We start from the raw sequence: 13465 nt of genomic DNA, 5'->3' as shown, positions 1-13465 counted from the left end.
CCAGGTGCTTTTGTAGAGGCCTAGCAGGTACCACCTTAGGTGAGGACCTCGGAGGTACTGTAGGTCAGGGATTCCTACCTGTAGGCCCTCCCAGGTCCACTTCAGCACCTGAGGTCGCGGGGGAGCGGGCACCAAACTTACCTTAGGTACCTTACCCGCCGCCACCACACTAACGGCTAGCATCAGGCGGCCCCCCTCCCCCTTCTTCCTCTCACTTGGTAGGTAGTACGCTGCCCTTTGAGCCTCCTGTTCCGCCCCAAACTCGTCGTAGCATCACCAAACGTGCAGTACGTCACCCTGTTGGCACTCTGCCTTGCATGCCGTTCGTCCTTCGAACGGCAACACCGAACGCGGCGCCACCCTCGACCTCTCGACTTGAGCTTCGTGACTCAGTACGCCTGTTCTTCAATTGGGACAATCTCGCGTTTGATCGCACCCTCGCCAACAGGACCGGCCACGCCGACGGCGCGCACTGATGCGGAGGTGACCGACTGCCCACGATCCGCGAGCCGCTTTCGCCGCCGAGGTCGTGTGGCCGTGGCCACCATGGCTGATCAGCGCATGCCGCCGCCGGATGCCTCGTCGCGCCAGGTGTCGTCTGCCCAGACCGCCACTCTGAGCTCCGTCCGCCCTCGGACACGTCGCCTCATTTCCATTGCCGACAGCGATATAACCCGAGCGGCCTCACCGCGGATGCCCGCTGACGAGGGCGGCGGCGGCCTCTTATCAGTGTACAGTGCATCCACAAGCCGGGCGGCGAGCCCACGCCCCCCTGCTGGCACGGCCGGCGGCACATTAGGACAGTTTTTGGGCGACACATGGGCGCAGAGCTGGAACTCGGTCCAAGGGCTCGCCTCTTCGCTCACAGGAGCCAGCTCCGGCTTCAACGCGCCTGCCACGCGCTTTCCGCGGCAAGGGAGGTCCCGATCGAGTAGTCACAAAGGCGGCACAGGCAAGACTCAGTCTACATGGGGCCCGGCTCCTCCACCGCGGAACCCCGGACCAGACGACATTGCAACTGGGTCGTTGGCCGAGCGAGAGGCTGCGCTGAAAGCTGCCAGGACGGCGAGCGTCCTTGAGAGCCATGATAACGTCAATGGCGGGCTGGACACTGCTGGGAAACACAAACGCCGCAACTCAGACGACGTGGCATCCACCGACAGGTCGCAGCCGGAGGATTGCCTTGTCTACATCCATCGCGTCGCGGTCAACGACACATATGCCGGCATCATTCTCCGCTTCAAGTGCCGCGAGGACGTATTCCGGCGCGCCAACGGGCTCTGGAGTCGAGACAGCATTCAGACACGAAAATGGGTTGCGATACCCGTGGATGCGTGCGAGGTACGCGGTCGACCATGTGACCCCCCCACGTGGCATAAGTCGCCGGAGGTTGACCTCCTTGCGCCTACGCCTGGAGGGCCTAATGACAGCTCGACCGAAGCGCACGATGATTTCTTCACGAGTAAGGCGACCAGGAGCGGAGCTTCAGAAGGGGAGGCGACGACTCAGGATGAGGACGGGCCATGGACCCATGTCCGCTGGGTCCAAGTAGATTCCATCAAGGAACCCGTTCAGATCGGCCGCATGCCCAGGCAAGCCCTGGGATACTTTCCTCCGCGGCGGAAGAAGAGCGTGGCGACACTGTCGACGGTGTCAACGCCGCGGGAGAGCTCGGACATCTCCAGTCTTCCCCCAAGTTCCATGGAGCGGATCCCATCACGAAGGAAAAGCTCGCTGAGCAGTGTGCACCAGCTTTCTGGGACACCGTTTTCCATTCGCAGTCGTGTGGGGAGCGATGCTCGGGACAATCGGCCTGCCTGGATGCGAGGGCCGGGCGGCGTAGGGTCGATGGGAAGAAACACACGGACACCAGGGCCTGACAAGGACTACCTCAACTCATGGGCAAGGAGACACCTCCCAGCGCTCAACATCGAGGGTCTCCCGTCCATGTCCGTCATGGGTTCGGAGACTGCGCGCTTTGGCTTCTCATCTGAGCCGTCGGCGATCGTTGAGAGCTCGTTTGAGCAGGGACGCGACACCAGTTCCACATCGCGGCAGGGAAGCGGCTTGGACAGGGCCGCGGCGGCGGTCGAGACGTGGTTGCGCGGAGCCCTAGCCAAGCGTCCAAACACGCCCATGGTCGGGGGTCGGACAGGCTGGCCCGCAGTTCTGTCTGCCGAGCAAGAGAGCAGCGACCTGATTGAGCTCGCAGACACTGGGAGCGACGACGGCAGGATAGCAGCCCGCGATAGCGCAGCGCTTTCAATGGCCTTTCCCAGCACGAGCGGCAGAAGCGATGTTGGGAGCGGCCTCATCCGGGGTCGAGGGGCCGCAGCGTCCTGGGCATCGCATGATCGCCAAAAGTCGGACTGAAGTACAATGTGTGAAGGAGAATACACCAACGTGGCGTGCAAGTCCCAGGGGTGAGGCCGTCGTCTACTGCGTCGTTGATGCGGGTCAGCGGCTGCTGCCCATGCCCAAGCGCTCGGCTAATCCTCCTCTGGTCTTGTCGCCATGACGCCGTTAGGGAGGGGGCTTCGGGATTCAACCTTTTCACTGGTCAATTAGGGCCATTGTCGTTTAGAATGCTTGTGTCACTTGGATATAGAAGGGAGGCGTCTTCTGCAGCCCCAAGCGGCTGTCACAACTTGCGAGGCGTTCGGGAAGCATATGCGCGGGCGATATGCGCCTTACCTTGTTGCGACATACTTTTGTTGGTAGCTAACTACCTTACCTTACCTAGCATAGTACCTACTTGGGTTCCCAGCCAGCTGTAGCACACCTGCATGCTAGTTATTTGACTTGGTAGCTACTGCGTGTAACTCCGACATGTGAAATCGGCCTCAGGGTGTACTTCGTACGCCCTTGCGCTGTTGTCCGAAAACCAATAGTCACATACCATTCCGAGCTGAGAAATACCTTCGCACTAAAGCATAAGTACCTAGTACATACTTACCTGCCTTAGTACTAAGGTAGGTGCCTACCAAGTCATTCGGTAGAGTATAGGCACCTGCTCAAGGTGATTGGCAGTGACGCCCGATGCCGGGGGTTGCACCTGGGTGTTGAATGCCTAGCTGAGCACCAGCAGAAGCTTCTACACTTCATGCATAAGTACTATGGCTATATGACTTACTACCTACCTACCTAGTAGTACCTTAGTACCTTAGTAGGTCCCTTGGTAATCAATCCCTTGTACTTTCGTCCAGCTGCCACCTGGCAGCCTCCGGGCATGTCTTGCTTGACCTGGCCCGTGGGATGAACGTTGCCTGCCTTTAAGCCAGGAAGGAGCACATGGGATGCCTGAAGGCTCCCTGGGGCCCCTAGCTGGGGCAAGCCCACTCAGGCACCCCCACCTCACCCTTTCCATCTCGAACCCGAGCCACTGATTCTCTTCCATTCCCGGCCAGTGACACCACCGCCCCCCATTCAGAGAGCCCGCCGCCGCCGCAGGCCATCCGCCAAAACACATCCCGTCGTCAGCGACAAACATTCGCGGTTGCCCATGCGCCGCCTCCGCCCAAATGCCAATCTGCATCGAGTGCCGGCACCCCGTGAACACGCTATGGACTCAATACTCGGGTGCTGGTGACAAGTCGACGGGGCACAACATCCGGCTGACCGTGTGCCGCAAATGCGGCCGCTTCTGCGACAAGTATGTCGAGCACGACTTTGTGGTGCTCTTCATCGACCTCGTCCTGATTAAGCCCCAGGTACGTGCATTTCGTCGTCGTCGTCGGCGTCGCAGAGGGGGGGCTTCTCCGAGGTCTTGGTGGGATTGACCAACTGACTGACTGCCCGTCTAGGTCTACCGCCATCTTCTGCACAACACATTGATGCGCGATGGTGATCGCTTCGACGTGAGCGCGCTCCCCCCCATCCCCATCGCCGCGACCCACGCGTGCGTGAATGGCCTCCCCTGATCTCGCTGACACAGCGTGCGCTGGCATCCCGGCCAAGCAGCCTTCCATCATCCGCCTCGGTGTCTTGCTGCTGCTCTTCGATGTCTACCTCACCTGGGCGCGCATTGAGAAGCAGACGATACCAGATGCGCTCCCCGGCGAAAGCAACCTGGGCAAGCTCGCCCAGCAGCCCATAGTGCTGCAGTATCTCTTCTTCTGTCCGTTGATCAGTCCAATACCCTCTCTCGCACCCGGAGCGAGGCACTAACATGCTGCCATTCAGTGATCCTATGCGCCATCTCCACCATGGCCTTCCACCTCAGCATCCGCTTTCTGACGTCGTCGCTGTTGTCGCCTCTGAACGCCCTCGGCATCATGCCCCGGCATGCCCGCCCCAACTCCGTCTCCACGGCCTTACTCGTCTCCTCGTCTACGAAGCTGTTCCCAATCCTCATGGTGATATGGGACTACGACGTGCCCGCCGCGGCCCGCTCCCTGGGTTGGGCCGTCGTGGCCAACAACATCGAGGCTCTGCGCATCCTACTCGATTGCAAATATTATACCGCCTGCATCCTGGCAGTGGCAGGCGCGTCATCACGCTGGGCCGTGGGACAGCTGGTATTGATCGCCGCCGGCCTGGGCGACGTCGACTCCATCGGCGAGAGCAGCGTGGCGGCCGATGGTAAAGCACTGTGGGCGTTTATTGTATATGCCAGGAAATGGGCAGGACGGTTAGCCGTGGGCTGATAAGAACATCGATGTCTAATATAAAGTCTTTGCAGCGAATCCCCATGAAGACTGTGCCCACTGCTGCCGATTACGATGGGAATCTCTGCTCAAATTCCTGTACGCGGCAAGCTCGATCCGCCGCGGACCGTTCTTGCTCTAACATAGCGTGCGCACCGGTTGTCGTCCTTGGTAATTTGTACATGACGCTACCCTTGGCCGTCCAAGGCGCGTACCTGCTTCGTGTGTCACACCGAGCCACACTCCTCATTCTCCCGAGAGTGCAGTCCAGCTGTCCTCCCCGGCGCGCGGCCGAGGTCGTGCCCGACAGCACTCGTCCATCGTGGCATTTGGTAGCCACGTCATAGACCATCGCGTACAGCGACGTTCTCCACCCGAGGAAGTAGAATGATAAAAGCCATACATGTGACCTTTGGTCTCCGTTCTCTCCACCGTACCGATGGCCGCGGCGCGGATTCTAGTGCTCGAGGAACTGTTCTCGCAGGTCGCTTCGTTTCGGTACAATCAAAGGATGGAGCTGGGCGAGAAAGGTGATGGCCCACATGAGGTAGCAGCTGACGATGGAAAGAATCAGGGACGACCGCCAAAGTCTGCAGAGGGAACTTCGAGCATTAGCATGCGGGACCTGACAAGGGCGGGCGTGGCCTGCCGACACCTGGCTGAGGACGGCGGCAGCTTGTGGCCCAAGGGGCAAAGCGAGGACTGACACTTGATTCTCGCCCTTGGGCGCCAGGAACCAAGACGCGACACACAGAATGGCGATGACGACGAGGCCGATGAAGACGGCGTACCTACAAGGTTCGATGGGCGTCTGCGTTAGCTTCGATGCTCTGGGGAGGTCGATTCGTGTCCGGGGAGGCTGCTCACCCTTGCGCCATGACGAACACGCGAGCCAGCAGAGACCGTGGCGGATACCTGTGGGTGTAGATGTTGGCGACGCGACGAGCAGAGCTGCTGATGGAATAGGGCGTGGGAAAGGACCGTCGGACGAGGGCATAGAGAGGCGGGCACGTCAACGTCAGCCAGCGACTAGCTAGTAGACGACGCAGCTAGGAGGGTCGCCAGCAGCGGACTGGTGCAGGGGCCGGTGCAGCTATGATGACTAAGTGTCCGACGGCGCCCGGGAGCCGCTAGACGTCCAAGTGCAACCTGCCCAGGCTTGCCAGGATCAACAACCGACAACCTCCATCAGCAGCGGCAACATCGGTATGGAAATTGCAGTCTATCACTCGCCCATGTTTCTGAGACCAACCCAAAGAACCGTACCTACAGTATGTTCCATGGCGTTCAGATGACCTGGGATGCGCAAGTCATGACTTGCATGCGGCCGTGGCGTGGCAGATAGCGCTATACCTATGTTGCTGAGGCATCTTAGGCACGAGGTATAGTACCGTATATGCTGTGACGATATACAGCACCACTACTCTAAATAGTATTGGTTTCCTAACATGGAGCACTACCTTTGGGTGTATCATACTACGTACATTTGCATCAGGCCATTAACAATGTATGAGCGCGACTCGGCAACTTTGGAGAGACCCTGAGCCGGGTACCGACGCCTGCATTGGCCGCGCCCCCCTTCCCCCCAATATATTCGGTTCGTAGGAGCCTCACCTTCAGTACCTCCGCCAAGTCGGTATTTCGTACGTAATTCATTCAACTGCCCTTGGCAGGATGCCATGACGGGCTTTGAGGGCACGTTGGTCTGCGGATACGAGACGCCGTGTGACGGTACGGACGACGCGAGGACCGAATGATGCCATACGTTTTACAAGACGCACCATGCCTAATGGCTACTACCTACCTTGTCCGTGTTTGTAGATGTGGAGCGGCTTGCGTGCGGGTGTGTTCAGGAGCGTGTTAGTAGCCGCGGGAAATCTGGAATGGACTTTGCTAAATGTTACGGGATCGCTGCCGTGCAAAGATATGATGAGCGGTCAATGATGAGAGTTGTAGGATCGCATCGTCGTTGCGATCGCAGTACGTGCTTCACGCAACTACGTACCTACTACCTACCTAAAGTACTGTAAGGTACTAGGTATCCCTACTAGGTAGTACCTAACTTGATCCCTGGACCTCAAGATGTAAAGTACCTAGGGTAGTACATCCGCAGGATAGGTGCACAGTATCTGCCCACTTTATTTACTGGGCACGGTGCTATACATTACCAGTTAGTACCTACAAGTACCCACTGTAAGTCCCTACCTGCCTCAATGGTACCCGACTCTTAGGTGGACTGCAGTACCCCATCGGTACCTAAGCCTTGTAGCGGTCGCAGCGGGGCGCCGAGGGGAGCATGAGAGGGAAAAGGGCTCGGCTTCTGATATCCACGCATGTCGCATGCACAATTGACTCACTTACACCGCACCACCACCAGACCGCCCCTCAACCGTAACGTGCAACAGCGCGACCGTCCCTGCTTGAATTAGTACCTCACTTTTACAGCATCACCTACCAAAGGTCATCTTCCCCCTCGCTTCTGGAATCCTGCACGATGCTATTCGCCTGAGAGCCAGCCGTCTGCAGCGAGCTTCGGGAGTTTCTCGTACCACCACAGACCACGTCCCGGCTTCATCTCATGTGGTCTCCTAGTTACCTTCCCTCTCCCATTTCATCGCAACCATCCACTGTGCTCGCTTGCGACCTCAATCAAGGTTCCGGTCTTCTCCCAGGCATACGCCCGCCCCCTCATGGCCTGGGCTTGTCTGGCAGGCAAAGCACATTGCAGCCGCCACGGGCTGTCGGCTGCGACCAAGGCGAGATTTGTCTCCGACTCGTCCCTCCCTCGTTACCACCATGGCTTCTTTTCTACCCACAGCGGCCGCCCCGGCACAGCTGCGATGGCGGTGACGCCGCCGCCTGCCCGTCACATATCTTCACCCTCCGCCGCTCGTGCGAGGAAGCTCGCTCTGGATCGCGTAGGCTCGAGCCCATCTCTCCCCCACCTTCGCACACATCAGCTGACACTTCGCCTCGAAGGATGTCATCGTGTCCGTGCTTGAATCCTCAGCTACGCGTCGCGATGCCAAGGGCTACTTGCAGAAGTACGCCAACAAGAGGGAGGCCGTCACGCCAACATCAAGGCCAAGCTCGCCCCAATTCTTTCAAGGTCCTCAGCCCTTCCAGCAGCTGCAGGGGGCCTTGAGCTCTCAGCAGGGTCGAGAGCAGCTAGCCGTCGACGAAGAACTCACTAAAGTGGCTATCGTCAAGCTGCGCAAACCCCAGGAGCTGCCCGATGACGTCGTTGCCGGTATAGCAAAAACCCTCTCTCAGCTCCGCGCCCTAGGCCTTCTGGCAATTGTCATCATCGACTGCGGCACCCGTCAGAGTCGTAGGACGTATGAACACCAGGCGTTGCGTCTGTGCGAAGCCATCGACTCGAGCTTTGGCCAGCCAGTTGCTAGATTCGCCGAAGGGATATTCCTCAGGCAATCTCGAAACGGCCCTCTACAGGACACTCGCGCATCATCACCCATCTTCTCAGGCAATGTGCGTGTCGACGACCAGGGCATGCTGGGCCGGGCGCTGCGACGTAACAAGATCATCGTCGTGCCCTCGGTTGCGCGACCCAACGAGCTCTCGTCACCACGGCCGACGGACGCCCATAGTACGCTGCTGGCGCTGACCAAATATCTCATTGGAATGCAATTCGCACCAAGCGAGAGCCTTGCAACCGAACCCCATGCGTCACGGCCAAGCAGGACCGCATCCGTGGAGCGGGTGATATTATTGGACCCGCTTGGAGGCATTCCCATGGTTGGGAAATCAAGCGTTGCACACAGGTTCATCAATCTTGAGCAGGAGTACACCACGCTAATGGAACAACTGAATGATGCTCACGGCTCTTCCACCGGCCCCGGGGAGCAGGCGATGTCGCGCAAGCTTTCTCATGCTGAGAATCTCGTCCTGGCAAAGGATGCCCTCTCGTTGCTACCGTCGTCGTCGTCTGCTCTCATTACCACGCCACTTGCTGCCGCAAATATAAAACAGCAGCCGGACCCCTCGTCTCTACAGCTGGACGACATGGTGGCGACGAGGAATCGGCGGAACCCGTTGTTGCACAACCTCCTTACAGACAGGCCAGCCTTCTCGCCATCTTTGCCGCTGCAGAGGATCAAGGACGAATCTCACGGCGGCCTTCAAACTGTTGATGCGAGCGCTGCAACGTTGGTCAAGCGCGGTATGCCCGTGACAATCCTGCCGGAACCTCGAAGCGGCCCGTGGAGGCCACCGGAGCCTGGCTCACCACGTCTACGATTGACAGATACAAGCGTCGATTTGCCCCGATTGGTGCATCTAATCGAGGATTCCTTTGGGCGCAAACTTGATGTCCAGGATTATCTCCGACGAGTCAACGAGAACCTAGCAGGCATCATCATTGCGGGGGAGTATGAAGGAGGGGCCATCCTGACGTGGGAGCGGCCAGAGGGTTTGGACGAGCAGCAAGCGTTTGAACAAGGCCGCTTTGTGCCTTACCTGGACAAGTTCGCCGTGCTCAAGAGCCGCCAAGGAAGCGCCGGCGTAGCTGACATCGTCTTCAACGCAATGGTGCAAGACTGCTTCCCAGAAGGCGTGTGTTGGAGGAGCCGCAAGAACAATCCAGTCAACAAGTGGTACTCGGAACGATCTGCGGGGGTTTTGCAACTTCCCGACTCCAACTGGACCATGTTCTGGACAACAGCAGGGTTGAGTGTCGAGCATCCCATGTTTAAGGACTACAAGGCGGTCTGTCGCACTGTGCAGCCATCGTGGGCTGACGACAAGCACATCCTAGACTAGGGCTGCGCCGTGCTGCGGGAAGCGATGACGGGGCAGGTTCAATGACCTCGGCAGGCTTTATGGGCTTGTTGGTGGCATTTGCAGCAAGGCATATAACCTTCTCAACCAATGCAAGGGTGATCGCTGCGAGCAATCAGCGGAGCAATTGTCTGCATGTGCGTAAGATGTGTGTGTGCAAAAGGTATCGTCAAAACATATCCAAGTGTTCCAACTTGGAGGAGGTACTACGCGTATATGGAGAGGTGATTGTCGCCCTCAGAAGAATAGGAGGGCAACATCCTAGCTTTTTGTGAGGCTCCACGAGGGGGGTGGGAGGGAGTCGGACAGACAGCATCTGGTGGGTGCAAAGAGGCACGTCACGGTAGGCGTGGTTGCCATGCTTGGCCAAGCTGTCCAGAAGGAAGGAGCATGCACAAAGTATCAGGTACGTTTTTGAACGGGAGATCCACTGCGGATTCTGCACTGCTCAGCTGCGCCGACCGTGCGCGTTGCCAACGTGACTAAGTATCGGCTACTTCAGCTGCTGGCGCCTGCAAAGCCAGTGGAGGCCCCCACTGGAGTCGGCCGGCACGTCTGGCGAGCTGACGAGGACGGGAGCTTCCATTCTCGCGCTCGCTCGTTCATCAAACTAAGCCCGCACAACAACCCAGTCGTCGTCCGCGTCGCTCTGTCCGAACTAACGACATCCCGATTCGCTTGCACAGAGGACCGATCCTCCTGAACGATTCCACGAGCAGAATCTGAACTGCCGCCGCATTCGCCAAGATGGATTTCAAAGGCTTTGGCAAGAACCTCTCGTACGTGCATGGGCAGCTGTCCCTCGGCGGTGGCGCCAGTGGTCACGGCGCAAGCTGACTCGACAACAGCAACTTTGGCGCGCAATTCACGCCTTTTGCGTCGCGCACCATTCAGTTCACCAAGGAGCAGTTTGGCCAGGTCGAAGACAAGGCGAGTCGCTTCCTACGCATGCCGTGACCGATCCGGAGTCGCTGTCCTGACTAACTAACCCCTTGTCGTTGCACCTCCTCAGACCCAGCTCCCCGATGAATACTTGGAACTCGAGAAGCGGGCCGATGCCCTGAAGCAGGCTCATCAGAAGATGTTTGCCGTGACGTAAGTCTCGCGCCCCTCTTCCTGCCGCTGTCCACTGTGCTGATCCCCATGTCCGAACAGCTCGTCGTACCAGAACGAGACCTACGACTACCCGCCCAACATCAAGGAGACGTTCCAGGACCTGGGCCGCACGGTCAGCGAAAAGGTCCACCTGCTCTCCTCGGCGACGTCTACCTCCGAGGCGCAGGCCGCTCTCGTCGCCCCTCCCTCGGCAAAGCCACAGCCCAAGACATTCAGCCATGCCATCGCCCGCGCCAGCTTGTCCAGCAGCCAGCTGCTGCATCAGAGCCACACTGGCGCCGGTGAAGACCCGCTCGCCACGGCTCTGGAGAAATATGCCCTGACCATGGAGCGTGTTGGCGAGGCCCGCCTTGCCCAGGACTCGCAGATTCAGAGTCGTTTCCTTGCCGGCTGGAGCACGACTCTCAACACCAACTTGAATTTCGCTACGCGTGCGAGAAAGAACGTCGAGAAGTCTAGACTGTCGCTGGACGCTGTCAAGGCACATGCAAAGGGTACTACTTTCAAGCTCGGCGGTCACGGTGCTCAGGCCGAGGGCCACGAGGAGCAGGAGCTCAGCCCCGAGGCCCAGGAGGAGATTGAGAAGGCCGAGGACGAATTTGTCACTCAGACCGAGGAGGCAGTCGGGGTTATGAAGAATGTAATGCGCCCTACACCTCAACTGGATTGCGCACCGGGCTAACACATGGTCGGAATAGGTCTTGGACTCCCCGGAGCCGCTTCGCAACCTTCGCGAGCTCCTCGCCGCGCAGATTGAGTACCATAAGAAGGCCTACGAGGTCTTGAGTGAGCTCGCTCCAGTTGTAGATGGCCTCCAGTCCGAGCAAGAGGTTTGTCCCGTCCCTGAAACCTTTTCCTTTTCATGGCAACTAACAGGATCGGCTTTGCAGGCCAGCTACCGAAAGAGTCGTGAGGAGGCTTCCTAAGCCGCTGGTACCTAATTCTCTGGCAGATTTTCTTGATTGGGAGGAAAATGTTTTCCAAATGAAGCCGAAGCACTCGTTGTATGGAAGCGGAGCGTCGTCCAGACATGGCCACGTTGAGGAATAAGCGACTACCGAGGCCGCCCAAGCGTGATTATGCTCTTGTGGCGTGACGAGAGGAGATAGGAGGTCCGCGCTACCCCGCCGGCGGGCAAGCTGCTTGCTAGCTCTTCATGTTTGGTTCTTTGGAGATGTAAACCCTTTATAGCTCGGTTGGCTACAAGCCGGCGCCGTTCTTCGTACCAAGAATATGGCCTCAGTGTGTCTTTGTCCACTGTGGGGCGCGGCTACAAGGTAGCTTCCGCTTCAAAATAAATTCACATTCCGACGCTCGTACAGCACTTTCAAATGGTCTTCCAGAGGTATCTGGCGTGTCCTTGAATTGCCTTGAATTGAATTGGCGGCGATGCCATCGACCCTGGGTTGTGATGTTGGTGTGCCAGCAGCATCTAGCTATTGTCAGACCTCGTTGGGGGGTTGAGCGTAATGCTGCACGTGACGTGCAGTTGCTAATCCCCACGTTTGATTGGCGCTTGGGGTCGGATGGGCATGGGCGGCTTTCGGCGTCAAGTTGCCTACCTGCATTTCCCTCGCCTTCCCGCAAGCTCAGCATCGTCGCCAGCTGCACCCATTGGACTCGCCAGCATGCGGCCAACACTTCGTGTGCTCGCCCGCTACCTCGAGCCAGGCACGCCCACCGGCCTGACGGGGTTGTGGACTCACGGCACGCCCCGGTCCACCCTGCTCTACCTGTATGGCAGCACTCTCAACAAGCTGCAAGCGATCCCCGAGACCTCGCTCTACCGCCAGTCCGTCGAAGCCGTCACCAAGCACCGCATGAGCCTCGTCGAGCAGACCGTTCCCCCGGGATACAACGAGTGGGCCGCCAAGGCCCGCGAGCTGGTCAGCAAGAACGCTGAGCAGTTCCGCGTGGCCAGCGGCCGCGTGGATGGCAGCGAGGCGCGGACCGTCAAGCTCGGCGATCGCATCTTTGTCGTTGGCTCCAAGCACGAGGAGGGCGACGTGAGAATTGAGGAGTGGAACGGCGAGGAGGACGAGGGCGGCGAGCTCGAGGGCATCCGGACCCCCGAGGAGAGGAAAGACCAGGTCATATGGGCCGAGCGCAAACCCCTGGAGGACCACGAGAAGGTCGAGTGGGAAGAGGAGCCCCAGTTGACGGCCGAGCAGTGAGTCTGGACCTGTTGCGCTTGCCAACGTTGCGAGTATTTGGATGTTGAGGCTGACGCTCTGAAACAAGGATTCACGAATTGGAGCAAAAGATTGGCGCCGGCCTCATCGAAGAGGTCATTCAGGTGGCCGAAAGCGAGTTGACGCTGATTGACACGATGGAAAAATCCAAGATGTAAGTTGAACAACCAGGCCCGCTGTCCTCTCGCGCCCCTAACAGCGCGTTGAGCGCGTGTGGCTGACATTGAACGACCTTAGCTGGGAGGACCTGGAAGAGAAGCCTGTCGAGGGCCAGTGGGAGTACTTCGACCGAAAGTCCATGTAAAGGACGGGAATAGAGCCGTTTGTTTGTGTGGACTTGTAACAGTACTGTGTGGTGTGTTACAAATAGAGCGCGCCATGCGCACGCAGATACTTCCTTGGAGCAACATTGGCCGGGTGTCCGCCCAGTTACTTTGCATAGAGAGCCACCGATGCCGACCTGCGTTTGCGTGACTTGTCTCTGCAAGGCCGTTGCCGCCTGCCACTTGCAATATCTGAGCCTGGCGTCGAGGATGCCCATTTCCTGCATGGAAGAGCGCATTTGCTAGTCGGCTGCCCTACGTCAGTCGTAATAACTCTGCCGAACTTTGACGATATGTCAACCTAGCTACAATCAGCAAATTTACCTGCTCCTGCTCTGATGGCTCCTCTGCCCAGATTTCCCTCCGGACCCTGAGGTTTGGACCTGTAATA

The 13465-nt window shown here is 58.4% G+C and overlaps 6 protein-coding genes across 7 annotated transcripts; 5 read left to right on the top strand and 1 right to left on the bottom strand.

Annotated features, from left to right (window-relative positions):
• The first annotated feature begins 193 nt into the window (after positions 1-193).
• On the top strand, positions 194-2801 carry JDV02_008005 (uncharacterized protein). The gene has a single exon (XM_047989561.1). The coding sequence runs from the start codon at positions 547-549 to the stop codon at positions 2371-2373; it is 1827 nt and encodes a 608-aa protein (XP_047845564.1). The 5' UTR covers positions 194-546; the 3' UTR covers positions 2374-2801.
• A 623-nt stretch (positions 2802-3424) lies between these two features.
• JDV02_008004 (uncharacterized protein) lies at positions 3425-4690 on the top strand. The gene is made up of 4 exons (XM_047989560.1): positions 3425-3710; positions 3804-3857; positions 3961-4117; positions 4183-4690. Exons 1-4 carry the CDS (start codon positions 3522-3524, stop codon positions 4644-4646), a joined length of 864 nt encoding a protein of 287 aa, XP_047845563.1. The 5' UTR covers positions 3425-3521; the 3' UTR covers positions 4647-4690.
• Positions 4691-5103: 413 nt separating this feature from the next.
• Positions 5104-5524, bottom strand: VMA9 (H(+)-transporting V0 sector ATPase subunit e; the record flags this gene model as incomplete). The annotated part of the gene is made up of 3 exons (XM_047989559.1): positions 5104-5236; positions 5354-5437; positions 5514-5524. The coding sequence occupies 3 exons, from the start codon at positions 5522-5524 to the stop codon at positions 5104-5106; spliced, it is 228 nt and encodes a 75-aa protein (XP_047845562.1).
• A 1478-nt stretch (positions 5525-7002) lies between these two features.
• Positions 7003-9721, top strand: ARG2 (Amino-acid N-acetyltransferase). Its single transcript, XM_047989558.1, has 2 exons — positions 7003-7564; positions 7626-9721. Exons 1-2 carry the CDS (start codon positions 7337-7339, stop codon positions 9423-9425), a joined length of 2028 nt encoding a protein of 675 aa, XP_047845561.1. The 5' UTR covers positions 7003-7336; the 3' UTR covers positions 9426-9721.
• Positions 9722-10051: 330 nt separating this feature from the next.
• On the top strand, positions 10052-11873 carry GVP36 (BAR domain-containing protein). Of its 2 annotated transcripts, none has more exons than XM_047989556.1 (5): positions 10052-10222; positions 10292-10373; positions 10456-10538; positions 10599-11199; positions 11258-11873. In XM_047989556.1, the coding sequence occupies exons 1-5, from the start codon at positions 10191-10193 to the stop codon at positions 11483-11485; spliced, it is 1026 nt and encodes a 341-aa protein (XP_047845559.1). In that variant the 5' UTR covers positions 10052-10190; the 3' UTR covers positions 11486-11873. The 2 variants fall into 2 exon arrangements, with proteins under 2 accessions (XP_047845559.1, XP_047845560.1); XM_047989557.1 differs by having other exon boundaries at positions 10292-10538; positions 11258-11389; positions 11450-11873.
• Positions 11874-12106: 233 nt separating this feature from the next.
• On the top strand, positions 12107-13364 carry JDV02_008000 (uncharacterized protein). The gene is made up of 3 exons (XM_047989555.1): positions 12107-12729; positions 12801-12905; positions 12989-13364. The coding sequence occupies exons 1-3, from the start codon at positions 12188-12190 to the stop codon at positions 13053-13055; spliced, it is 714 nt and encodes a 237-aa protein (XP_047845558.1). The 5' UTR covers positions 12107-12187; the 3' UTR covers positions 13056-13364.
• Positions 13365-13465: the final 101 nt, after the last annotated feature.

This window comes from Purpureocillium takamizusanense, chromosome 7 (assembly GCF_022605165.1).
Source record: "Purpureocillium takamizusanense chromosome 7, complete sequence".
Classification (NCBI taxonomy): domain Eukaryota; kingdom Fungi; phylum Ascomycota; class Sordariomycetes; order Hypocreales; family Ophiocordycipitaceae; genus Purpureocillium; species Purpureocillium takamizusanense.
Note: the sequence above shows the minus strand (reverse complement) of the source record. Positions and strands in the feature narration are given on the sequence as shown.